At 34.5% G+C, this 25,969-nt stretch overlaps 1 protein-coding gene and 1 pseudogene across 3 annotated transcripts in view; one reads left to right on the top strand and one right to left on the bottom strand.

The window, feature by feature from the left end:
• The window catches only part of NLK (nemo like kinase), a 130,875-nt gene that overhangs the window by 95,798 nt on the left and 9,108 nt on the right, over positions 1-25,969 (top strand). For all 3 annotated transcript variants that reach the window (XR_895867.2, XR_002780261.1, XM_011359996.2), the window contains exons 4-8: positions 9,363-9,469; positions 10,820-10,905; positions 14,476-14,685; positions 17,675-17,776; positions 24,643-24,729. Coding sequence is in view for 1 of the 3 variants with exons in the window: in XM_011359996.2 (XP_011358298.1) it covers positions 9,363-9,469; positions 10,820-10,905; positions 14,476-14,685; positions 17,675-17,776; positions 24,643-24,729 (592 nt within the window). In the remaining 2 variants the exon portion in view is untranslated. The remainder of the gene's footprint in view (positions 1-9,362; positions 9,470-10,819; positions 10,906-14,475; positions 14,686-17,674; positions 17,777-24,642; positions 24,730-25,969) is intronic.
• LOC111739487 lies at positions 6,542-6,660 on the bottom strand (annotated as a pseudogene).

The raw sequence follows: 25,969 nt of genomic DNA, 5'->3' as shown, positions 1-25,969 counted from the left end.
AGTACAGATTTGTTTTAATTGGAGCACGAGGTCAGGGGAGGCTCACCATTGAGTTGTGTGTTGCCAGGCTCTAGATTAGTTTCCTAGTTTTCTTGCCCATAATCCTTTTTGCATCAAAGAAAATTGTACAGAACTTCTTAATTCTAAACATCTGTCTTTTTTATCTGCCTTTCTGGTATATCTAATACATTCCCACCTCATTTCTTTGATCCCCAGAAAATTCCTTATTTTTGTTTTTTCCTGTTTTAAACTCTGTCCCCCATGAACACATTTTCTTCTTAAGCAACCTTTGTGGGAGTCTAGCAGGATGTCCTGCATATTATATTTGGACACTGTACACTTAACAACTCTGGTATGCATTAGTGTACAGAATGAATATTGGCGTGCCTTATTCTAAAGAATGTCATGTCATCAAGGTTGAATTTCTAACTCATTAATGGTGACATGCTTCCATAATTTCAGTATCCAGATTTTCAAAATAAAAGAAGGAAAGAAATGGAAAAAATTTTTTTAATAAAGAAAATCTTATGCAAAGAAAAGATTATAACCAAAACCAAAATTAATATTCCATCTGTGGCAGATTTCATTTAGTAGAAAGTAGAGATTGTTATTTATTTATTGCCATAGGTAATGATTCCCAAACTTATATTTTCAACTTAGATCTCCCACCGAAGGCCTGTCCTATATTTCCAGCAATCTCTAGTTCAGACTCTTTTTTTTTTTTTTTTTTTTAATGGTGAGGGCTACTAGCTACCACTCTATCCCACTACACACAAAAAGTTACCCAGGGGTTCCTATTATATACACACATATTCTAATTGTTTAAGTTTTCCTCATGCATTAAAAAAATAGTGGGGAATATATGATTCATAGGTACAAGAAAATGTCAATTTTAGCTTTGTAATTTGACTAAAGAAGGGTGAAAGGAATAAGACTTAAAAAAAGTTAATGCTCAGGAGGTAGAAAGAGAGTATGAGGTAGGAAAACTTGCCTTTATGATTTTTTTAACCTTTGTATTATTTTTCAGCTGTTGGCAAAAGGAATATTATTTGGCCTGTCAACCTGACATTTCTTCACCCTCAGTCTAGTTACAACTTGGGAATAGTCCCAAGTTGTTATGAGTGTTAAATGAGGTGACTATGTTAAAAGTGGTACAAAGTAGACTCAAAATGCTTTTCAGCAAACTAGGATAATTCTTCAGCAAACTGTGAAATTATTTGTTATTTGAGGTTATGTATGGTCTAGGAGTGATGGAATGAAGACCTACCATTTAGGTATTAGAAGAAATGAAGAAGAGTACTTGCGTGGATTTGGGCAATTACTTCAGATGTCTTCGGATTCAGTTCCTTCCAAAAGAAAAGACTAAAACTCAGAATAATTAGTTCTTTAGAATAACCTGCCACCTATGTTGTGAGGTTTCATTGAGATAATTCACATAAAGCATTTAGAAAGTGCCTGACTCATAGTGAGAACTTAATAAATGTTAATTGCTTTTATTATTATTTCTCATGTGTTTTTTAAAAAATGTTAAGGTGAACCATTTTTGGAAACCAAATATGTTTGTGTTTTTACAGATATAGCTAAATTGCCAATTAGAATGTGCATGTAATTTAGAAATTCAGTAGGAGCTGAAGAAATCTTGATTTTTTTTTTTTTTTACATGTTTAAAGGTTTAAATCTCTGTAGTCACTGGAATTTAGCAATTCTAATAATTTAGAGATTTATCTCTTTGAAAAATATCTCCTGATTGTATTTCTTTCTTGCTTTTATTTTTATTGGCTATCTGATGGCAAATCTGGCATATTCCGTTCCAAAGTAATGTCTAAGGGGCTTTGTGAGATTAACAATCATAACGTTGTAATCTTTGAGCATCTGTATTGTAATTGCCTGTTTAATTGTTCATCTCCCTTGTTAGGCTATAAACTCAGTGAGGGCAGTGACGGTCTTGTATACCACTGCATTTCCAGTGCCTAGAACAGTGTCTTTCACATGCTATACTGTTGAGAATATTTGTTGAAGAATGAAGAGAGTGACTTTCCATTTGAAAACACATGGCAAAGGAGAGATTCTAAAAGCTGCATCAACTAATGAAGTATTAAATTTCTGATTTTTCCTTGAAACCTAGTTTTTGCAACGTGAAAGTAATGTCAAGTCTCATGAATTTCATTTTTCTCGTTTAATAGTAAACAAAGTGAGGCAAATTTTATGAAAAAGGTCAGGCCTCAGAATCTTTACCACCTAGGTTAGAATCCAAGCTCTGTGTCAGCAGTTTAACTTCTCCCAGCCTCGGAGAGTTAATAAATTAGGTATTATGAGGATTAAATGAGGTGACATAGAAAGTGGCACATAGTATCTTCAACAAAAAGTTAGCTTCCTTTCTCCTTTTCTTCTCCTCATAGCACATAATTAAAAGTAATTCAGCTTTTTTTATTTCAATCTGTATACTGTGGTGATATTTGTTAAGAAATGGGAATACTAGGCAAGCTTCTGTGGGAAGCAGCTTGGTGAGGTAGAGAGCACTGGACTAGGAGTCAGGAAACCTAAGGTAGTCCTGGTTTTTTACAGACTGGAAATATGACCTTGGGTAATAACTTCTCTACCCTGAGTTTGTGTTTCTGTTAAGTGATTTTCTCCAGGGATTAATAATATTTGAGAATGCAAAAGGACTATTTTCAACACTGTAGTAAAGAAGCTTCTGTAACGTCAATATTACCACCAACATCCCCCCCAAAATTAACTCTTTAAAACAACATGGTAACACTTGTTTCTCTTAGGCACCTGAGGCATCAGAGCTGCCATGCCCCACCCCTTATACATTTCTAATTGTTAATTTGCATCATTCATTTTTCTGAAGCAAATCAGTACTTTTTGAAATCCATATTTCATGGAGCTACTTAACTAATTGCTGCAATCAACAGTAATTTATTTTATAGCAGAGTTGTTTAAAGCACTCTGAGGTTGGCATACCATGCACAGTGTGTTTTTTATGATCATGTTTTTAATGACAAGTTTTAATAGGGGAAAATGGTTAATCTGTTAATAGTCTCCTGAAAGCTCTAACTTTGGTTCTATATTTTATCTTTACCCAGTGGTAACTTAAAAGGCCATAGCAAAGTCATTGACCCAGTGGGTGCACCAGCTGTTGGAGAGGCTGTCCCATTTAGAAGGACTGGGAGAGAGAAAGAGCACCCAGTTTTTCCTCTTGTTTAGAGACCCTCATTAGATTACTCAGAAACAATAATCAGATAGCTACTGTTCAAGTTAATGGCACCTCTGAGTCCCTGTCAAGAGAGCTTTATTTAATGTGCAACAGACCTGGAGTGATGCAGGTGCCTTTTCAGGCCCTCATTTAATTTAAGCTGCTTTAGTTGGCATGGCAACTGGTTGAGACATCTGGGAGATATTATGCTGGGGATTGAGACTTTAGAGAATTTATACTAGAGCATACTGGAAACCTTATCATAAAGTGGTATGTGTTGCTTCTCAATTTCTACACCTATATTGTTAAATCTTCAAATTCAGGAATTGTATTTTTCGGAGAAGTTAATTTGTAAAAGGTCAGCCTGGTTGGTTGTTGGCTTGTTTTCTGTAAAGAAAAACTGCTTTACTTGAGTGAAAAATGTATTTCCCCTGAAGAATTTACTTTGCTAAACTAAAGCGTAACAAAAAATCTCTGTGGATTTTTCTTTGTAAAAATCATACATTTAAAATGGTTAAGTCTTTTATGTTTAAAAGATACTAGAGGAAGGGAAAGCATCTCTGCAAAAAAGGTAAACAAAATGGTAAAAGTGGACCAGGGCTTTTTGTGGTTTTGCCCTGAACTTTCAGGTTAAATTAAGAGTTTATTAACTGACCTCCATTCTTTTTTAACCCAGCCTGTTATCTTAAGAAGCAGAGATATAAAAGTAGCACTCTTAAACTCTTCTTTTTTAAATATTATAACAAGAAATTGAATGAAAAATTTTGCAAGTTCACAGATCCTGAGGACAATGATGTGGTGATCTAGTCATTTGTGAGACTACCTGCTGGTTTATATTTTGAGAAATAAATTATTTCAAGAGAAAAATTAAGCACATATGTATGTGATCTTAGTGTAGAAGAATTGACGTTACCATTTGAACTGTTCGCTAGCCATTTCAAACACCTTGCTTTTTGAATTTTTGAAATCTGGTAATACTTTGCTCTGTATTAGGTTGAAACATCTGAAATTATTTTTGTTGGTCAAATATAGTCCGGTATTATCAACTCAAATCTAATAGGTTTAGGCTCAACAACACCCTGATCTAGAAATACATGTTTTGTAATGCTAAATGAAATGTAAGAATATTTTTCTGAAATGAATAATTATCTGTAAAATATCTGGTTAGAACAGGACCATTTCCAGCCAATGTTTTCCTTTTCCCCTTTCTTTGAAAGTGTAGTCACTGTTAGAAGAAAGCATATGACATTTATTTCTTACTTATTCTCTGTTTTTGGCTTTTGTAACAGTTTGTACCTTTTGTAAATCAAAACAAGATTTGTCAAGTACCCTCAGTATGAATTCAACTTGATAACTTGAAAAATTAGGTGTTTTCTCTCTGCTGCTTACATGCATACCAACTGTCGCTACTAACAGGAATTCTGGCGTCACAACTTGGCTGCCAGCTTTGTAGATTTGGGAGACAGAATAGAATATAACCTGCTTTACATACACGTCCAGGAAAGAACTTTTCAATCCTGGCAGTAACAAAAAATTGTCAATAAACTCAGCAGATATGGCTGACATCCTATATAGAAAAGTACTTCATACTCTGTTTAGGAATTTTTTTTCCTGAGTAAAACTTCTCGTTAACAACACTTAATATAGTGATGGCAGTTGCAGAGTTTTTCTGTTTTTCTTTTGTTTGTTTTTTTTCCTGTTAATGTTTCTTTGTTTTTGTCCCTTGAGATTTCTGGAATGAACTTAAAAATATTGATACTTCTGATTAAGGTTTAATAGTACAAATAGAAGTTTTTCCTGTCTCTCTATCCTTTAAGATTTCCTAGTGGGAAATTTTCTTTCATTATGTACACAAAGATTAATAACCTTAATATGTAAAGCACTCTTAAAAATTATCACCCCAATAGAAAATTGAGCAAAGGACAAGAACAGCCTTTCTCTGTCTCTCTCTTCTTTTTTTCTCTCATACACATATACGTGGCCAATAAACATGTAAACAATTTTCAACATGAAAACAGTTAATAGAACACAAATCTTCACTGCCAGTCTTTCCTGCAGTGCCCCTAAAATGCGATTTAAGAGTTAAAAACTAAAAGAGGCAGAAATGTATGCTGTAGTGAGAACACAGAAACGGGTTGGTTCATGCTATAGAACATCAGAATAGCTCAAGAATGGAACACATTAAGCATCTCAAAGTAGGGAGACAGGTTGTAAGCCTGTGTAAGAAGTAATAAGATGTTCAGATCTCCTTTCCTGCAGAAGATTAAAGCTTTATTCCTTGGAGACAGCATGAGCTAACTGTGGTGACTTTGGTCCCTTCCCCTACTCATATAGAACCCTGGCAGCCTGACCTATGCCTTCTAAGACAGCAGTTTGGAAGGTGGTTTTCTGGAGAAATGGATTAGCCCAAGAGAGAGGATCAGCATAATTGAGGAACCCTCATGAAACAACTATAAAGCTCTAAGTCCTTCCACAGAGCTACATTACAAACAGTAATAACCTAAATGTTCAGTGATAGGGGATTGCTTAAGTCTTGACATATTATATAAAATGACATAAACACTTAAAATAATGTAAAAGAATCATATACCATGGAAAGATGTTCAGAAGATATTTTAAATAAAAATATATAATATGATTATATAATATGGTCTATTTTGACACCATAATTCTCCTTCAAGGAATATATCAGGAAATTATCAGATTCACATAAAGCCATATAAATATATAATGTTTATCTCAGGATTATTTTAAATAGTTTTTAAAAATTGAAATAACTTGGATATTCAACAATGACAGATTGATCAAACGAATTGTAATATATCCATACATTGGAACATTATATAGTCATAAAAATTTTGCTTTACTAGAATATTTAATAATGGTATAATGCTTATATTTTATTAAGAAAACAGGCAGCAAAGCTGTGTGTATATAATCCCTATTTTAAGTATACATATATGTATGTACACAACATTTTCATGAAGTTGTTATAGGTTAGTTCAAAAAGGAAGGATTCTGGGTAGTTTTTATATTCTGTGACTTCTTTGCATTTCCCTAGTTTTCTACAATGAAGGGTGTTTTTTAAACTATTTTGGAAATTTTCAAAAATACATAATAGTATAATAACTACCACAGCCCGATACCCAGCTTCAACAATTATTAATCATTTTGCCAATCTCTTTTCCTTGATCCCTTTTTATTGAGAAGGGAGGGAAAGGTAGACTGGAGTATTTTATTTGTTTATTTTTATTTTTTATTTTGGGTGAGGCAACCCTTGGTTGACCTCACAGATTGCAAGGACCTTGTCAGCTTACAATCCCTTATTTTTTTTATTTTTTACTCCTACAGCACCTGGTCTTCCTAGGTGGTCTCCCATCCAAATACTAACCAAGCCCGACCTTGCTTAGCTTCTGAGATCAGACGGGATTGGGCTTCTTCAGGGTAGCATGGCCGTAGACTGTACTGGAGTATTTTAAAGTAGATTCCAAGTATCACATTATTTTACCTATAACTTAAATATGCATTTTTATCTGATAAGGACCTTAAAAACATAACCATCATGTTATCACACCTAATAAAATTAGATAGTTCTTTGCTATCAAAGTTCTTTTTTAATCAATTTGTTTGAATCTGGCTTTAAATGAAGTTCATAGCTTGCATTTAGTTATTATGTCTCTTCAGACTCTCTTATTCCAAACATTCATTCCTACCTTTTCTTCCCTTCACACGTTTTCTTTTTTCATTGATTTGTTAGATTTTTCCAAGAATGATCAACATCATGTGTTTGGCTGATTGCTTTTTCATGGTGTCTTTTGGTTTTTTACTTCTCATATTTCTAGTAAACTGGTCATTGGAGCTAGAGGATTGATTATATTTGTTGTAAAACAGAATGCTGTGTTATGCTAACAGCAGCCTCATACATCCTGTGTCTACTAACGTCTTTTGATTGCATCATTTTCCCTTGTGCTTGATTTAATCTTGTGTTGTTTTATCGTGGCCCCTAAGCTTATCAGATCCACTGCTTGTGTTGCTAGTAAGAGTCCATGTCAAGCGATTGACCAGGAAATGAAATTATAAGTGATTAAGATTATGAAAGTAAAACATCAGTGATGGGTATTGCTCATCAGTCAAACATGTCCCATTCCACCATAGCTACTATGATCTTGAGGAACAGGAACAAAGTGACGGAAGCTGTTAAAGGATCTGCTTCATTGAAGGCGATGAGGTTAACAAAATTCAAGAAGGGCCTATATCAGACATGGAAAACTTCTAATGAGCTGGATTAAAAACCAAACACAGAAGCACATCCCTCTAAGCACCATGACGATCACAACCAAAGCAAAAAGTTTGTGATGTTGAATTTATTGCTAACTCTGAGTGGTTTAAATGATTAAAGAATCATTATTCATTACATAATGTGAAAGTAATTCATGAATCTGCAAGTGCTGATGTGAAGGCAGCTGAAGAATTTTTGGAAACTCTGGATAAGCTGATCATGGAGGAAAATTACTTGCCAAAACAGAGTAGTAGAGAGGAGGAGTGTTCATGGTACATTATTCACTTACAAGCAAATCTATGATGGAAAAAAGCAACCAAGCAAACCACCATAGACATATTTCTGAAAAGAGTGACACTTCCTCAAGAAGAGCCTCAAGCGGGTCCTTCAAGAGGTATTTTAGAAGAAGGTATTGTTATAGGCGATGACAACTCTATTGTGTCATTGCCACTGGGACAAGATACAGAGGTAGAAGACAGTGATATTTATGATCCTAACCCTGTGTAGGCCTAAGCTGCTGTGTGTGTGTGTCTTAGTTGTTGACAAAAAGTTGTTTAAAAATAAAAAGATTGTCAAATAAGGATATAAAGAAGAAATTTTTTGTACAGCTGTGCAGTATGTTTGTGTTTTAAACTAAGTTATTGCAAAAAAGTTGAAAAGTTTTTAAAATTTTTAAGTTTATAAAGTAAAAAAACAGCTAAGGTTAATTACTGAAGAAAGAAAAATGTTTTTATAAATGCAGTGTAGCTTTAGTGTACAGTGATGTCCTAGGCCTTCACATTGACTCACCACTCAGTCATTGATTCATGCAGAGCAACTCCCAGTCCTGCAGGCTCCAGCCATAGTAAGTGCCCTATGTAGGTGTACCATTTTTAATCTTTTATACCATATTTTTACTATGCCTTTTCTATGTGTAGATACACAAATGCTTACCATTGTGTTACATTTGCCCACAGTATTCAGTACAGTAATATGCAGTGCAGGTCTGTAACCTAGGAACAATAGGCTACACCATCTAAGTTTGTGTAAGTGCACTCTGATGTTCGCACAATGACAGAATCGCCTGATGATGCGTTTTTCAGAAAGTATCCCCATCGTTAAGCAACGTATGACTATTTAAATTGTAAAACTCACTCAGACTTAATGAGTTCTTAAGTGTGGGTGGGGTAAGACACGAATCTCTCCTCGATATGGCAAAAGACATTACCATTGCAAGAGTTCTGAATTTCATATCTTCATTTCTCCCCAGGCCCCAGCCTTTGATTGTCTGCCATGTGTTGATTGAGCAAAACTCTGAGAATATAACAGAGTACAAAGCATAAGAAGCTTAAAATTTAGTAAGGGTATAAATCTGTAAATAGTTAAGTAATAAAAGAATTGTTAATACTATAGAGACTTGGATTTGAACAAACCATTTTACACATTTTAGGAGTACCATACTTTATAAAGTAACAAAACTACAATTAATAGGTAGGTTGTCATTGGTGCAATGGTGGCCTAGAGTGAGACCACCAACCCTCTCATTTGTATTCAAAGGACACTTCCAGGATGTCTTAATAGACCCTGAGACTGTTTGGTCTTCATACTTTTCCTGGCCTGGCTGTCATTTAAAATGTCTACCCTTATTTGTCTCTTTTATAATGCTGAGTATGGAGAAGTCACTTGGTTGTTTACTACTGCTAACTTTTAAACAGTAAATTATTTAATTTTGGCAATGTTTTATCTTCTAAGGGCTGGATTCTCACCTCTATTATACTGGCTAGAAGCTTTCTTTTCGTAAGCTTTTTCCAGCCTTAAGAATGGAAGTTATTCTTTAGATCTGGTACCTACTTTGAGGGCATTGGGAGCTGAATTTCTGAACTTTCCTTAACTTTATACCTCAAGATATGTTGTCACAGAATTGATGCAGAGTGACCTACATAAAATTATCGTCTCTCCTCAACCACTCAGCTCAGATCATGTCAAAGTTTTTCTTTATCAAATTTTGCGAGGTAAGACTTTATTATGAAGAAAAAGGTAGTGTCACTGTATAAATGAAATGTTTTGCTTTGCTTTTCATTTGAACTTTAATCTGACCTTTCAATGCTTTCTTTGTCCCTAAAGACTTTTTTCTTTTGACCATTTTTATACTTGATGTTAAATAAGAGGTTTTTAAGAGTAGCCATACGGTTCTTATTTTCAGTAATGGAATACAAAGCCCTGTCTCATTCATTAGGCATTTGGGTGGGTTAATTTGTAGAGATAAATAAGCAGGATGGTTTGTTAAGCAGTGATGGTTTAGTAGGAGACCACAAAATTGAAAAGTAACTGTGTTCCTTATGGATGTCATCCATTCTTCAAGCCAGCAGTAGGTGCACCTGGTCAGAGTGTTTACTGGCATACCTAAGTCCAACTCTAGAAAAACAAAATGACTCTTAAAACCACAACATGGAGGAGACTGATAGAAATAGCCAACTAAATAGTCCTCCAGTCCGGCTCATTAAAGATCATTGACTTGATAAAGAAACAATTTGGGCAGATATTGTTAGAGTTTTTTCTGACCATTGGGTGTGTCCTTCAGAGTTTTGCTATTACAAATGGAGAATTATTTAAAACTGAAATAGCTTTCTGACCTAGTAAAATACTACCGCCCCCCGCTAAATTCACAGAATTAAAACATTCTTTATAAAGATTGAAAAGCATCTGCCAAAAGGATTAAAACATGTACACATTATAAAGTTCACCTTTCATAGTGGATATTGGATCTTTTTTTACACTTGTGAAAAATGTAGTTTGCCATATTTTTTTCAGAAAACACCTTGAGGCTGGACCTTTATCTAACAGTGCTAAAGCCTCCAGTCTTTTAAGATGTCAAAAATATTTTTAAAGTAATTAATTACCCTCTTGATTCTCAGTGGTGGAGAATACTACCAAGAAACCTGGGCAGGTTTCTGAATTTTGTCACTCATTGAATAGCTGTCCTGGGAAAGACTCCTGTTGGCTAATGGGAACTGTTTTGTTGGAGCAGGCTCAGAATCACAGGTTGAAAGTATCAGTAGCAGAGCTACAATAGCCACTGGATATTGGTATGGTCAGCCTTACCTCCATTGCCTAAAAAGCTTTTCTATACTTAAATGTAATTAATCTTTTGAATTAGAGAAATTATCTCTAGATTGTGTAAACCTTTGATGATACTTTAGCAAAATAGAGTAAAACTAAGTCAAACTTTTAATAATGTTTATTATGCAGTTATTTAGGGAACAATTTTAAATCCTGTATTCTCTGTTTCTGTGGTTTTCCCTAAATCATTGGTTGAGTAAAAGGAATTAAATATCTGCAATTAAATCTTTTTGTTATTTCAGGTTTGAAATATCTCCATTCAGCTGGCATTTTACATCGAGACATTAAGCCAGGGAATCTCCTTGTGAACAGCAACTGTGTTCTAAAGGTAGCTTTTCAGTTTAAATATCTAAGAAAAAAAATCAGAATGTCAAGCAGGTTTAAGAACAATATTTTTTTTGAAAGAAATAGTTAAATTTATTTTTATCACTTTATCAAAAATTAAAGAACTCAGTTTTCTCTAGCAATATCACTAGTCATGGCCATAGTAACTAATTTGTAGTATTGACTTATGGTTTCTTCATGATATTTTTCATATGTTTTGGAAGCACTGAAATTGGAATTGCAGTGTGACTAGAAACAAGAATAGAGAAGGCAATTTCTTTTCAGATTGTTCTATTATTAAAGGAAGTGTATATCAGAGGAAATATCAAAAGATGAGTAAGCTTCTATTTATATGGGAATGAAGTATGGCTTTTAAGAAGACTTTTTGTACAGCTAACATATCTGTGTGCTGTTTGACTGAGATAGCAAAGTAGGGAAATGGAAACATTTAAAAGTAAAATACTAAACCAGGAAAGGGTCAAATATATTTCCACAATATATAGTAGCCAGTCTTCAGTTATTCCTCTGAAGGGGAATTACTTACAGGATTAATTATAGTTAGTAGCCCCAAAATCTCAAGCCATCAGTTTTAATTTTACTTTTTCCAGTACCTTCCCCACCCCATTGTCTTTTGTCAGAGTAATTCACAAATAGTAAAATCCACATATGTGGATTTTATCACCTCTAATAGAGATATGTATTAGCAGAAGTTCTAAATAGTGAGAGGTCTGCCATATTTTTCCCCATCATAGAATTTAGAGGTAAGGGCTTTCCTAGAGTTGTGTTATCGCTGTTTGAGAAAATTAAAATTCCACTTATTTTATGAGTGGCTACAGTATTATATGGTGTTTCAGTCTGCAGTAAATGTAAAATCTTAACGTTTTTGACTGATATAGCTTAAAAACGAAAACTTTTAAATGGTTTTGTACTTTAAAAGTAGTCAATGGGGGACGGGTAGAAAAGGTGAAAGTATTAAAAGGTACAGACTTCTAGTTATAAAATAAATCATGGAGATAAATCTAATGTATAGCATAGAAAATATAGTCACTAATGTGATAACTTGCACAGTGGTAGCAGATTATTAGACTTGTGTTAATCACTTCATAGATACATAAATGTCAAATCACTGTTGTATATCTGAAACTAATATAGTATTGTATGTCAAGTATAATTTAAAAATAAATTAATTTCATAATTAAAGATAAAAGTAATCCAGGTTGTCATTATTGCTTAGCTTGTTGTCAATTAAACTAAACATTAAAACCAAATATATAAGTGAATTTCAGTTTTTATTTTAAATACTTTTTTTAAACTGTGGGTCAATGTTCTTTAAAAATTGGCATGTTATGCTGCTTTTGAATAAAAATTCTCCCTTCATATAGCCTTCAAGAACTTTGTTCCTGTTTTAACTCTAGAAAGATTAAAAACCTGTATTTCATATTTTACCTGAAAACAACTCATATTGTAATTCATTCTTTTGTTTCCACAGAGAGATTAATTGTCCCCAGAATCCACCGAATATTCCTTCTATAGGTCATTCAGTTCATTCTCTTCCTCCCTTGTCACCTTTTTAAAGAGAGCTGCAACCTATCCCCATAACCCATTTTAATTAAAAAAAAAAAAAAAAATTTTAATTTAGAATCCTATAGCCAAGAATTTTTTGTCTTATTGAAACCAAATCAGTTTCATGACAATTTAAGCCAGTTTCTTCTGATTTTGGATTTTGGTTGGAGAACTTCACAGAGTATTTTATGTAGAACTTGTCATGCTTGATGCCATTAATTGCTTGCTTGAAGTCCATTTTCCCAATAGTCTATTATGGTATTGTAACCTCTGGCTACATGAATGAGTAAAGAAAAATGTCATTTATGAATAAACAACACACAGACCAGAATAAATTGAAATTTTGCTCTGCTTTGACTTGTCCTAGTAGCCTACTTTTAAAAACCAGAGTGCCTGGCTACAACACTGATACTCTCTTCTCAAGTACAAATTCATCGAAAATAATTATGATAAAATATTTCTTTTAAATTAGTATATTTTTAAATTAGTATCTTTTCATATTATGAATATATTTTGTTTCCTGTTATGCACAAAATGGATAATGTTGCTGGAAGTCTCAATATCCTTTTGGTTATCTTATCACATAAGCTTTTTTCTTTGGGTTTTGCTGTCTTCCAGATCAGACTGATATTTTTAACAAAGGACTTGCTTGATAACAGAAAACATTTTTTGTTGGGTGGGTGGTTGGGTTTTTTTAAATATATATAAATACAAAAAAGATACAGGAAAGTGCATGTAAGTTATTTCCTTTGCTTTTGCTTTGTTCTAAAAGATATCTTAAAAATTTATGGCCGAGTAATAGAGAATAAAATATGTTTTATTGAACTCTAGCCTTTGGAAGGATTTGAATATCTCTGCATACAAACATGAATTCATTTGAATTGACCAGACAAAGTAAATTGAAGACAGAAAGAGAAGATTGCCAAAAATTAGGAGTAAAGTTTGTTTTCTTTAAAGCAATGGTTTTCAATTTCTTTTTTTTTTTTTTTTTTTTTAAGCTTCCAGGCCCTTTTTTTCAAGTAAAATCTATGCTGGGACCTCAACTTAGAAAACAGATAAAAAGTATTATTTTGTCACTTATAACAGTGACTCATAAAGTTAATCACTTAGATTACTGGAGCTTAGATAGCCATCACTCCATTATCTCGTTTTCAGTGTTCCTAGTGTGTGTTTGGTTGCCCGGTATCAAGAAAATTTTAATTCCTGAAAACAAACAAAAGTTGGTGGTGACAGCACTGTGGCTGTTTACTAACAGCTCACCTTGCAACCTCAGCATACTTTTCAGTTAAACAGAAATAGCAAGGAAAGATTTATTTCTAGGTCTGAATATAAATTAACCAGTCTTTCCAGGTTATAGCATACTATCTAAAACATAGAAGCGCTCAATTAAATATTTATGGCATGAAGAAATGAATGAACCTAGTAGCACTGGCATTCTACAGTATGCTACATTTTGACGTATTTATACATTTGAGTGTGATTAGCGTTTAAATACATGTGAAGTTGAGGTACAGTGTTTATGGAACTCCTGAAGTACTTCCTCACAACTGGATTTAGCAGGACTCAGTTTGAAACCCATAGTTTTAAAGAAATTTTATTATATATATTCCATAAAAATGGTGAACATAACTCAGGACACCTTCAGGATGTGCCTTTTTTTTTTTTTAATAATATCTTTCTCGATAAGCCATCCTTGAAAATAGATAGCTTGGTTTTTTAAAACCTAGAAATATATATTCAGCTTTTTTGGGGGGAGGGCTTAGTACTTGAAAACATTAAAGATAAGAAGCATATTTTTAATAGATATCATTTTATATAGAAATATGAAAGTTTGAGACTTTTCCCTCCCATCCAAATAAGATCAAGTTATATATTAACACAAATACTCTTTACTTGTACCATTGAAAAGTTTTCAGAGTTCAGAGGTCTATCAAGATTTTAATTTGTTGTTGTTTTGTTTTACTTTTCCATTTGTCTGTTTGACAATATAATGATAATCTTTTCTATTTAGATTTGTGATTTTGGATTGGCCAGAGTGGAAGAATTAGATGAATCTCGTCATATGACTCAGGAAGTTGTAACTCAGTATTATCGGGCTCCAGAAATCCTGATGGGAAGCCGTCATTACAGCAATGCTATTGACATCTGGTCTGTTGGATGTATCTTTGCAGAACTACTAGGACGAAGAATACTGTTTCAGGCACAGAGTCCCATTCAGCAGGTATGATACCACTTTAGGCTTTAGATGCTTTCAATTCCATTCAGAGAGAGATTCATTTTATAACTTACAAGCCTATTAAAGGATGTGACTTTATTACATGCACTGATGCATAGCAGCAGACTCTGCTGTAACAATTTGCACAGGTTATAATCTTCAATTGTTAGAAGGCCTCTATTCTTTCTAACTGAATGGGTCTGACTTGAAAATGTGTTTGGTGACTTAATGTACTTATAGTTTATGCTTAGAATATAAATTTTGAGTGCTGGTTTCTTTAAACTTGAACATTTAGAAACCTTTATTATTATTTAATCTTGAACATTTTTAACCTTTATTATTGGGCTAAAATATTTAAATATGGCAGAGAACATCAAAAGCTGATTAAAATGTAGCTTTAATAAACCATTCATGATACTTTCATTGTCTGCCTTTATTGCTAATTCATTACTACACATTTTCTTGGGATAATTTCTAAGTGTTTTTTATCAATAAATTTTAACAATATCATTTGCATGAGAATAATGTAACAATGATAAGTTCAGGCTGTAGCGTGAAATTGGTGGGTTCAAATCCTAGCTCTGCCATTTACTATCTATTAACTCTTGGGCATGCTAAACTGTTCTGAAGATTGTTATGCAGATTAAACAAAGTAGTAAAGCTGAAAATAAGGCCTGACACATAGTAAGCACTCAGTAAATGTTAGCAATTATGATGGTGGTGGTGTGCCAGGATGCTAGGGATTGAGCAGTAAATAGGACAGAGTTCTTGTCTTCGTGAGACTTTCACATGAAACAAAATAAATAAGCATACAAATAAATATAATCCCAAGTAATGATCAGGTCTATCAGGTTAAGGATAGAGAATGATTGTGGAGCAGAACAGTCCTAAGGGATACTCTGAAGGGATAACATTTGAAGAGTGGCCCAAGTGAAATGAGGGAGCAAGATACTAGAAAAGAGTGTTCTGGGAAAAGGGACAACCAATATAAAGCCTTTGAGGCAGGAACAAGTGTGGCATGTTGGAGGGATGGCATAATCAAGGAAGAGCATGTAGGAGACAAGATCAGAGAGAGAGAGCCGGACCATGTCAGCCTGATAAGGACTTTGGATTTTATTCTCTCCAAAGTGTGATGGAAAGCTATATGAAAGTTTTGAGCAAGAGAGTGTTAAGATTTTATTGATCACATTTTAAAAGATCACCTTAACTACCATGTATCTTTATAAATAATTCAGGCACTTGAACAAAAATGGAATCATTTCTTTAATGCTCTTTCTACAAAGAATTGTTAACTGATACATTAGAAACTATATGTTATAATCAACATTTAAATGTATTTCTCTACTACACATGCAAAATCTATTTTTTAAGTTTACATCTTAAACATTGATCCTAGTGATAAAAATAATATATTACCTAATGTTGGGTACTATTGACAGTATCCACTTTACTGTTCAATTTCTGTAGAGTTTCGCAGAGTTACTTATATGGCTAGCATACCTGGACATAAAAAGCTGCTATACAAAAAAGCTTAAGTTAAATTTAAGGGGTTGTTCAAATCCTATATATTAAACAATGACCTTGGGTTGCTGCTGAAAAGAACATATAAAGGAAAGTGTGAAGCAACTGGAATGATATTCTGATACCTCATAGTCTAGAGAAATACATAGATCTTGAGTTTCCTAGTCTGACGTAGCCTCTGAGGGAAACTCGAATCTACCATTAGTGTATTTGGGGGTGAGAAATCAAGATATAAAATGGGAAAAAGTAGCAATAAATTTAAGTTAAAAAAAAATAAAAAATAAAGTATATAAGATGGAAAAAAGAATAACTTCTAAATGGAATTGGTTATTTTCTGTAGCATTTTCTTTGTATCTTTGAGAAATAAATATCCTAGGTACTTTAGTACCAGCACACTTTATAAAAATGTTTCTCATTCATGGATCTGATTCATTTTAAACAACATTCTGAATGTTTCCATTTGTTTTCATGAGCCAGTCATTTCCTTCTGCCTTTAGTGTAGTTTTCAGAAGTCCGAAAGTAGCACCAATGCACTTTTCCCAAAAAGCTTTGTATAGAGGTCTTTACTTCTGTGGAGAACAAGCTACTTAGATACCTCCGTTATCCTGGAGGTCATTGACACTGATGGTTACCCCCACGGTTTAGATAAGTGCAGAAAATAGTGCTTTATATTTGGCATCCCTGGCACCAGGAAAAGAAATATTCTCTAGGTAAAAAATTTTCCATTCTGGAGGAATTCGAATGATATGTTACTGCTAATTAGGTTATGAGGTTAAAACAATAGTAGTACTACAGAAAATTGTTAAGGTAGTTTGGTACTTAGAAAGACTTGTTTGTGAGAAGACTGTTTTTATTGGTCTCTTTTATTGTACCCAGCTAACTAAATGTGGCCTTATACAGTGTCATTGTTAGATTCTAAGTACCACAGTTTTCTGCCAGTGTGAGAGATTTCTAGCATAACTAGAATGTAAAGGATGTGTAACTGGCCCAAACATTGATAGTTTAGCCTTAATTTCAGCTGTGAATGTTCTGAGTATTTACTAAATCACAGCTGCCTGATTTGTGGATTAGCTCCTTGATGAGCCTGAATCCATGTGAAAGCATCAGAATCTATTCATTAACTGTTTGAAAGTAATAGTCATTAGCCATCAGCAGAAGAGCAGTTCACCTCTGTAAGGATCATAGATGCTATGGTATCAAGACACAGGGCGGGTAGATGCCGACTTCTAAATTATTATAGCCTTAGAATGCCATGCTTGCTAAAAACATATTTTCTATATTTCTATCACATAGATTCCTAATGATTATTTTTCTGGTTTTTTTAATAGTCCAAAAAGTGAAAATAGGGGATCCTACTGGTTAATCTGGAAATTGCCTTAAGGTTTACTTCTGCCAGATTTGGTCCTCATCTCTAATGAAAAGTTGTTTACGTGAGCTTGTTATCTATCCATCTGTACTTCACGTTTCTTTGTAGTTGGATTTGATCACGGATCTCTTGGGCACACCATCACTGGAAGCAATGAGGACGGCTTGTGAAGGCGCTAAGGCACACATACTCAGGGGTCCTCATAAACAGGTAAAAGAAGAAGGAGGGTATCTGTATTTGGTAACCATCTGTTTGGATGAGATTTCCCTTCCAACAGAATAAAGAAGTAAGAATTCTTAAACAAAAACGTTACTTGTAAGTTTTATTTATTTCGTATGTCATGGCCATAAGTAAGAAAATATTAAATATTTGTCAAATCAAATAAAATATGGTAATTCCCAATGCTATAGGAAAAAGTAAATATTTTTGTAGCCCTGCTAATAAATGACCCCTGGCTTTTTGTCTCCTGCTTTTTTGATGTGTCTAGGAAAAGTTACTGGGGGTGGAGCTTTAACCTCGATGCCCTAACCTAGTACATGTATATCAAATACTGAGCCAAAAGACCTGGTATCTTTTATTTCAGCAAAGAATGTGAAGCTATTCCTCTTGCACTTTTGCCACTAACATGGAATCAAATGTGAATGTTGTTAGAAAAGTATGAAGAGAGATTGTCAGATTTGCATTGATCATTATTACTTGGAACCAGCCAACTCACTTTTGAGAAAGACAAGATGGTCTTTCTCTCTACTCTGTTGATTTAGCAGCATTTTTTAGAAACACTTTCCTAATCTCCTTTGGACAAAACAGCTTAATGATGTGAAGAATGACTAAGGAGAATACTTTTCTCAGAAACAAACTGAAACAGGAAGCTTGGCAGGTAATTGTCCCCAGCTTTCCCATGGTTTCTTTTAAGTTGGGTATTTAGATGATCTGAGTGATCATTAGAAGTTCTGATTGATCCAGTTGACCAAATGATAGACCGAGTTTAACACTCCTTCTTTCAGCTTTCCAGCCAGATGTTTGGTCAAGCAAGGCCTTGCCTTTTCCTCTCTGTGATTCTAGTATGACTCCAGAGCATCCATTTTCACTGGCATAAAGGGCAATAGGTACAGTGCGTTTATCTTCTAAAACCAGCCCGAACTAGTAACTATCATTATTGTCTAAAACAAAGGGAGGAAGAAAGGAAAATTTTAAGTTCCATATTTATTTAACTAGTTAAATAGATTAAGATGTTTAACAGAATTCTTTCTTAATACATTTTTCCATGAATGGGTCTCTTAATAGTAATGCTTCTTAGAGCTTAACATTTTGCTTATCACTAAGTTTAGTGATGGCCTTAAGAGAGCATCATAGTAAAAGGTAGGATTAGCTCTGGCTAGTCTTGAATATTTTGATTTTTGATATTTTGATTTTGAAGAGAAGACTGACAGAGTGAAAATTAATTAGGGGACCATTTCTGCTCAAAAGTTAGATATGCTTTGCACCGACTTTCAAGTCTTATCTTTAGATGGCTTTTAACCCATTCTGGCAATGGTCTCTTTAGGCAGGTGTTCATGGTCTTTGAACACCAGCCCAGGTAGATTTGTATAGAGTAAGTTATACCTGCCATATATAATTGAATGTAAATGAACTTAGCACAGTACTTGGTTGCATTTTTCCCCCAGTATGGAAATTCAATTTTTTATCTACATTTGCAAGTCGATCTTCATACCACCACTGCTCTCGAGAGACGTTAACAAGTTAACAGACTCTTGAAGCTCTTTAAGGCAGCCATTAGTCAGATTCTGCCTTTTCCCTTCCTACTCCTTCTCTTACCCCATGATGCATATCTTAGATGTCTCTAGTTAGCCTGTTAGCAGCTGCTTGAAGGTATCTCCATTCATGTTACAGCTATTTAAAGCTGAGATTGGAAGACACATACACACCCACACACAAGTATATTTGGTATGTAGCCACTTGGATTTTTTTTAACTTTAAAAGATTAATTTGGACCCCAATCCAATATATACAATATAGCTTATGTAGTTCTATACATCATGACTGTTCTGCAAAGGGCATAGTGCTTAGCTCAGTATACTGAACGTATACTCTGTTTATGTTTCTCTGGACTATAGTGATTAAGAGTGCAGGCTGTGGTGTCAGTCTCAGGCTCATCACATTGCACATGTTGAATGATATCCCAGGAGTTGTACACTGCAGTTTTCAGACAGACCGAATATGTACCCCAACTCTACCAGTAATTCATTTTGTGACCTTTGGCAAATTACTTAATCTTTGTGTGCCTCCGTTTATTCACCTGTAAAATGGGAATAAAAATAGTTCCAACCTCGTTAAATTGTTATATTAATAAAGAGATAGTGGGTGCAAGGAAAGCATAAAATAGTGCCTGGCATTCTAAATACTTAATAAATATTAACAAAGTTATCACTCTAAAATAATAGCTAAAGCTTATGATTTTTTTTTAATAACGTATTATAATCAAGGGGAGTTTATCCCAAGAATGAAAAGATGTTTACCTTAATTAATATATTAAATCCTCACAACACTATAATGTACCATTTATTGTTCCTTTTCACAGATAGAAGATAGAGGATTACTGAGGTTAAATAATATGCTTAAGGCCATAAGCCAGATCTCAAAACTAAATTTCTCTAATTCTAAAACCTCTGTTCTTAGCTAGTCACTGCCTGGTACATATACCTTCAGCAGGGTTTTTTAAAATTATTATTATTTCATTTGTTTATATGCAAATAATATGTGAGTACATGTAAAATAAAATTTTTACTGAGTTAGTCATCCTTAGCTATCCCCCACACCATCCCAGTCTCCTCTGAATTAATTTGAGAATATCTTTTTGACAAATTTTTCTGTGCACCTATTTACATATATTTGTACAAACAGAAATATGTGCTATTGGTTTGTTGAGACTTTTTGAAAACTATATACATGTACAGGAGAACCTAATTAGCTATCTTCTTAAAGTCACAGATTACTGCCTCAAATTAATTTACTTGTGTTGATCGATTAATATACATACTTCCCTGTGGTGTAATAGTACACTTTCCAGTGAAAATCAGTTAAAAACTGACTTAAGCAAAAATAGGAAACTTACTAGTTATATAACTAAAAAGTCTTGAGCTACAACTGACTTCAGGCCCTGCTGGATTCAGGTAATCGAGTGATGTTCTGTGCCAGGAATCTGACCCTCTTTGTTCTGTTTTCCTGTGTGTTGGCTTCATTTTCAGACAGGCTTTTTTCCATCTGTTTGCAAAAATGGAACCAGTAGTCCAGGCCCACGTACTATTAGTAAATCATTCAGGAAAGAGCTTTCCCAAATAAATCCAGAAAAAAATATTTGGATGTTCTCTGATTCATTTAGGAATGTGTTTGGTTATAAGTAATAGAAAATCTTGTTTACAGTAAAGAAATAGGATTCCTTTCTTCTTCATATCAAGTCTGATATAGCAGCTCAATTATGTCATCAAGAATCTAGTTTTTTTCTTTCTTTCTGCTCTGCCGTCTTTAGAATGTTGACTTCATACTCTCTCATTGCCTCATGGTTACAAAATGGCTGTAGCTTGTTCACATTCAAAGCCATAAAATGGAGGACAAAGGGAGCACTAGCAAAAGTTTCCCCAGAAGCCTGCCTGCTAAACTTCTGCATGTATGTCATTGTTCAGAATTGTGTAACATGTAGCCTTCCAGATGCAAGACAGGCTGAAAAAAAAAAAATGAGTATTTTCCCATCCCATATAATGAAGGTCAACAAGGAAGAAGAGGATTGGGGGATTTTGTTGGGTTAGCCATTCCATGGCTGTCCCCTAACCTCTTTCAGACCAGGTGCCCATCCTGGAGCCAGTCATGGTGCTCAGAGGATATATCATTTGATTGGCCAGGCTGAGTCGGGTGCCATCTTTGGAGTTCAGGGTTGAAATCAAGCCTAGCCAAACCACTTGATTTGAGAGTGAAAAGACAGTGTTTCCCTAATGGTCAGGAAATGCTGGGCAGACAAAAACTGTATGGAATTTTTTATTTACTGTCTCTTTTCTACAGCTCAGAATCTTGGGTGAAGAGAATCTCAGCTGCCATGGCCTAAGTATCTATTAAGGTAGATACTTGTTGAGACACTGACCTGTTGACAGGATTGAAAAGTCTAACTTAATCTTTTGTTCATCTCTTATAAGATTTAGATCATCTTTTCTCCTCAGATTGTTCCCAGCTAATTTTGTCGGAAATAGATTTATTTTCAGTGAAGTTAAAATAGTCTTGTCTCCTCCTGACAGGGACCATATCTTACATTTAATAGAATCAGAGTATATTAGTGAGTTCATTTAGTTCATTTATTTTTCAAGTGAGGGTTTCTTTTATATAACCCCAAAGTGCTTACCACTGGGCACTGTGCATTGTACGGACTCAATTAACATTGCTGAGTGACAATCACAGCTTCTTTGCTGCCAAATGAAAACTAACAAGAATGTCCAATAGGACTCACACAGCCTGGCTGACTCCACTGCAGTGACCAGCATTCTGCAGTTGGCTTATATGGGATAACCATTTAGGGCCTCTCACCCAAGACCAGAAGCTCATCCTTGATTTATTTCACTGACAATCACATTCATTAATAGAGTACTCTTTATAACCCTTCCTTGCTTCATGATTTCAGCACTGGCACCCACTCACTCCTACATTGCTGAGTGACTTATAAACTTGCAGAACAAATAGAAAATGGACTTTAAAGAAGGTGGGGGTGATATGTATGAATGTTAGGGGAACTGGCAAAAACTTTTCCAGAGGAGATTTAGGGTATATTTTAAGCATTCTATTTTCTCTCTTATTGAAATTGATTGTATTGCACTTGAAAAGGATTATAAACATCTTGTGTAGTTCTGATACTCTGGGCCCATCTGGTTTCAACCATTATGGTTGGTGAATTAGAGGGGAAGAAAATGGAAATAGAAATGGCAACATCTCTAACATTGCATCTTTCCTGTGGAGCCAGTGCTAGAACTAAGTTATTAACGGTTATCTTTCTGGAGAGGTATTGGCATGACTAAACTGACTCTTCTTTTTCTCTGTTCCTCTTTTTAAAATGCATATAAACACAGAAGAAGAGAAAGTATATAATATGACTGACTGTTCTAGGCAGAAATTAAACTTAGCCTTATTTTTAGTATATTTTTGGGGGGTATATTTCTGTAAAGAAATTGGGGGGGGGTGTTTAAAATTTTATTTGATTTTCACAAGCTCCCCATCCCATATCCAGATGTCCTTAAGTCTTATAAATTTTGCCTTCTAATTTGTTCTCTATCCTCCATTCAGTGGCTTCTGGAACTACTTGATTATGTTTTCCTTGCCTACTTGAAAGGTGTTATTTATCTTTGTTTGCCCCAACACCTAGCTCAGGACCTGGTGGATGTTAGGCGATTAGCAATGATGTTGATAGACAGGTCTACTGGTGCAGTCTAATAGATGAGAACGCCAAGGTTCAAATGACTTACCCGAGTCTAGTAATGGCAAAGTTAGAACTTGAACCCACATCTTCCAGTATTCTTTTCCCTAAACTATAACATAATCTTCACCACAAAAATAGGATCAGGGGTAGATTCACTTAAGGAGTGGAAAGGAAAGAATTGCTTATGGTGAGACATTTGAGTCAGTAAGAATTGGCCGGAATTTGGCTGCCAACTTGCACAAACAGGTGAAAAGGAAGACAGCTATTTACAGTGAAACCAAGAATCAAAATCCTTTAAGAATATCAAGTTACTTCATTTTGCCCAATAAAAAAATTCTTAGGGAAAAATATATTTAAGTTGTTAGTTAAGACCTGTTCCTCACACTCTCCACACACACACCCCATTGTCTTGACTAATATAAATAATTTCAGAGCTACCATAGACTTGCATATTTTAACAAAAATAATTCTCTGTCTGCAAATATGTAAATGCACCAAGAAATAGTAAGTTGGTGCACAAATATTTGAATGACAACTACATATACGTTCTATGTATATAATGCTTTTTATCTGTAGTAGTCCTAACAAGTCTCATATAATTTTAGAACTAAAGTAAACTTAAGATATCATTTAGAATACTGAGATTCAGACATGTCGATTTATCTAATTTGTTAGTGAACTAGAACCCCCATCTCATCTCTATTACTCCTTGATCCTGAAGAAAACTTCTTTAAGTTGAATAATTATCTCCGGATGATTCTGAGTTATCTTGTTCTTGTTGGATTTTCCTATGTGTCTTTGTTGAAAGGAGGCAGATATGTAAAATATTTGATGTTAGTAGTTGTCATAGCAAGATTCTGAGGCTGTGATCGAGATACAAGGAGACCTTTTAGTGTCACTTATATGAGAGAGAGCAGCAATGCCATTCACCTGCTCTGTCCCCTGACCCTCCAGGCAGTGAAATGGAAGCTTTATAAGCTTTGGGACTTCACATGTCATCAGAGCCATCTCCTTGCCTCAGCGCCAGGTTAGATATGGGCATGTGGATATGCCTGCCACCTACAAAGACAATGAGAAATTAAGTGCTAAAGGCAAAATATGCAGAGCTAGAGAAAGCAATAGCATACTTGTTTAGGAGATTCTGTAACTTCCTTGAGTGCCTTATAGCTCCTTTAGGACTAGTGTTTTAGCACCTTTATGGTAGTGTTGCCATGAGGCATAGTTCACATGCTTACTTTTCACAGTTCACATGCTTAATTTTGCATATGGACAAGATATTAAATCTTTTTTCTCCCACCCCTAGGTATGTTTGTTCTTCCCTTCTTGCCAGAGCATTTACAGTGTAAGGAGCTCCATATTTACAGGATTAGCTTTCATTTTCCATGGGCTCTTTTGTGCTCTAATCTACAATGAGTAATCATGTAATATAAAATATGCTATTGGAAGTCAATGACAGTTGTTTTTGAAGACTGGTTAATGAGAGGAATACTCATTTCCTTTGAGTTTTAGATTTATGTGCATACATCTTTAGATCTGGGTACTTACCTTGTCATAAATTGGCTGTATTCCATATCTACTTACACAAAGATTCATTTACATATTTGAATTCTTTATTTTTTCACAGCCATCTCTTCCTGTACTTTATACCCTGTCTAGCCAGGCTACACATGAAGCTGTTCATCTCCTTTGCAGGATGTTGGTCTTTGATCCAGTAAGTAGTGTTTGTTTTTATTTTTTAATGAATTAAAAACACATGTGTTTTAAGAAAAACATCGATAGATGGGCAGTGTAAATAATGACTTTTCAAAAGATAAACCGTAGTCCCCAATTTCATCTATATCATGCTCATCACACAGAAGTTTGATTATTAACACTTATCAGTCAAGGTGAAGAGAGATAAGGAACTGTACCACCCTTTTTTTTATCTCAATATTTGTAAAAGGAGCTTGGCAAGTTAAATCAGGAGAAAAAAAGGTTAACATTATTTGAAAAATCGTTTACTTTTTCAGTCGTTGAAATAGTAGCTTTTCCAAATGCCATTTCTAATCTTGACTCTTCTGGGACAAAATTCAGCTCTTCATTTAGTCATTCGTTCAAAGGATATTTATTATTCATGTCTGTGCCAATAACTATTGTCAAAGAAGACTCAAAAATGGAACCATTTAGAAAAAATTTTACTTGCCAAGAATGCAAGGAAGTCACCAAATACAAAAAAGAACAGGTATTTAAAGGGGGAAAGTACTCACAAAATTATCATTAAGTTTACATTGGTCTGTTTTTGAAGAGAAAACAGCAACTGTCTCACGTGATCATCAAATCCACAAAGGTCAGAACTATCTTGAGACATCAACATAACAAAAATTAGGAATAAAAATGTTTGGTTAGGGAGTCCAGGTTTCTAAGAAATAGTAAAGGTTTTATTATTTAGGGGACCAGAACCAATCAGAGTGATCAAGTTATTTTTGTTACACTCAGGGTACAAAGTGGATTTTTGTTTGGTGTTTATTTTTTGTTTTCCTTTTGTTTACTTTGGCATGTTAGTGATAGGAAAGCAAGACAAAGCGGAGGTTCTTGATTCCACAGTCTCTCCTTGCAGTCAAGTTCCTGCCATTAAGGACAGTTCCAACAACATAACTTGCCCAATGAGCTTGTGATTTAGTGTCATTAGTTTGACATATTTTTTTATTTGGCAGTTTTATCTGCATAGCTAACAGGAGATTTTGTTTAATACATAAAGACCTTTTGTATGGTTAACAAAACTAGAGCAACAGAATTCAGCCTCCAGAGGTAATTTCTGTCTGCCCATAGAGGGTTTTGTAAAGGCCCCGAGGTTAAAATTTACTTTCATTTGTCAGAAATACCTTATTCTCTTTATTAGTTCTACTAGATTAGGAACCAAGAACCATGTGATTCACTGGTACCAGGTTTTACTTACAATACTTACAGCTGTA

This window comes from Pteropus vampyrus, unplaced genomic scaffold (assembly GCF_000151845.1).
Source record: "Pteropus vampyrus isolate Shadow unplaced genomic scaffold, Pvam_2.0 Scaffold50, whole genome shotgun sequence".
Classification (NCBI taxonomy): domain Eukaryota; kingdom Metazoa; phylum Chordata; class Mammalia; order Chiroptera; family Pteropodidae; genus Pteropus; species Pteropus vampyrus.
This window is presented reverse-complemented; position numbering and strand designations above follow the sequence as displayed.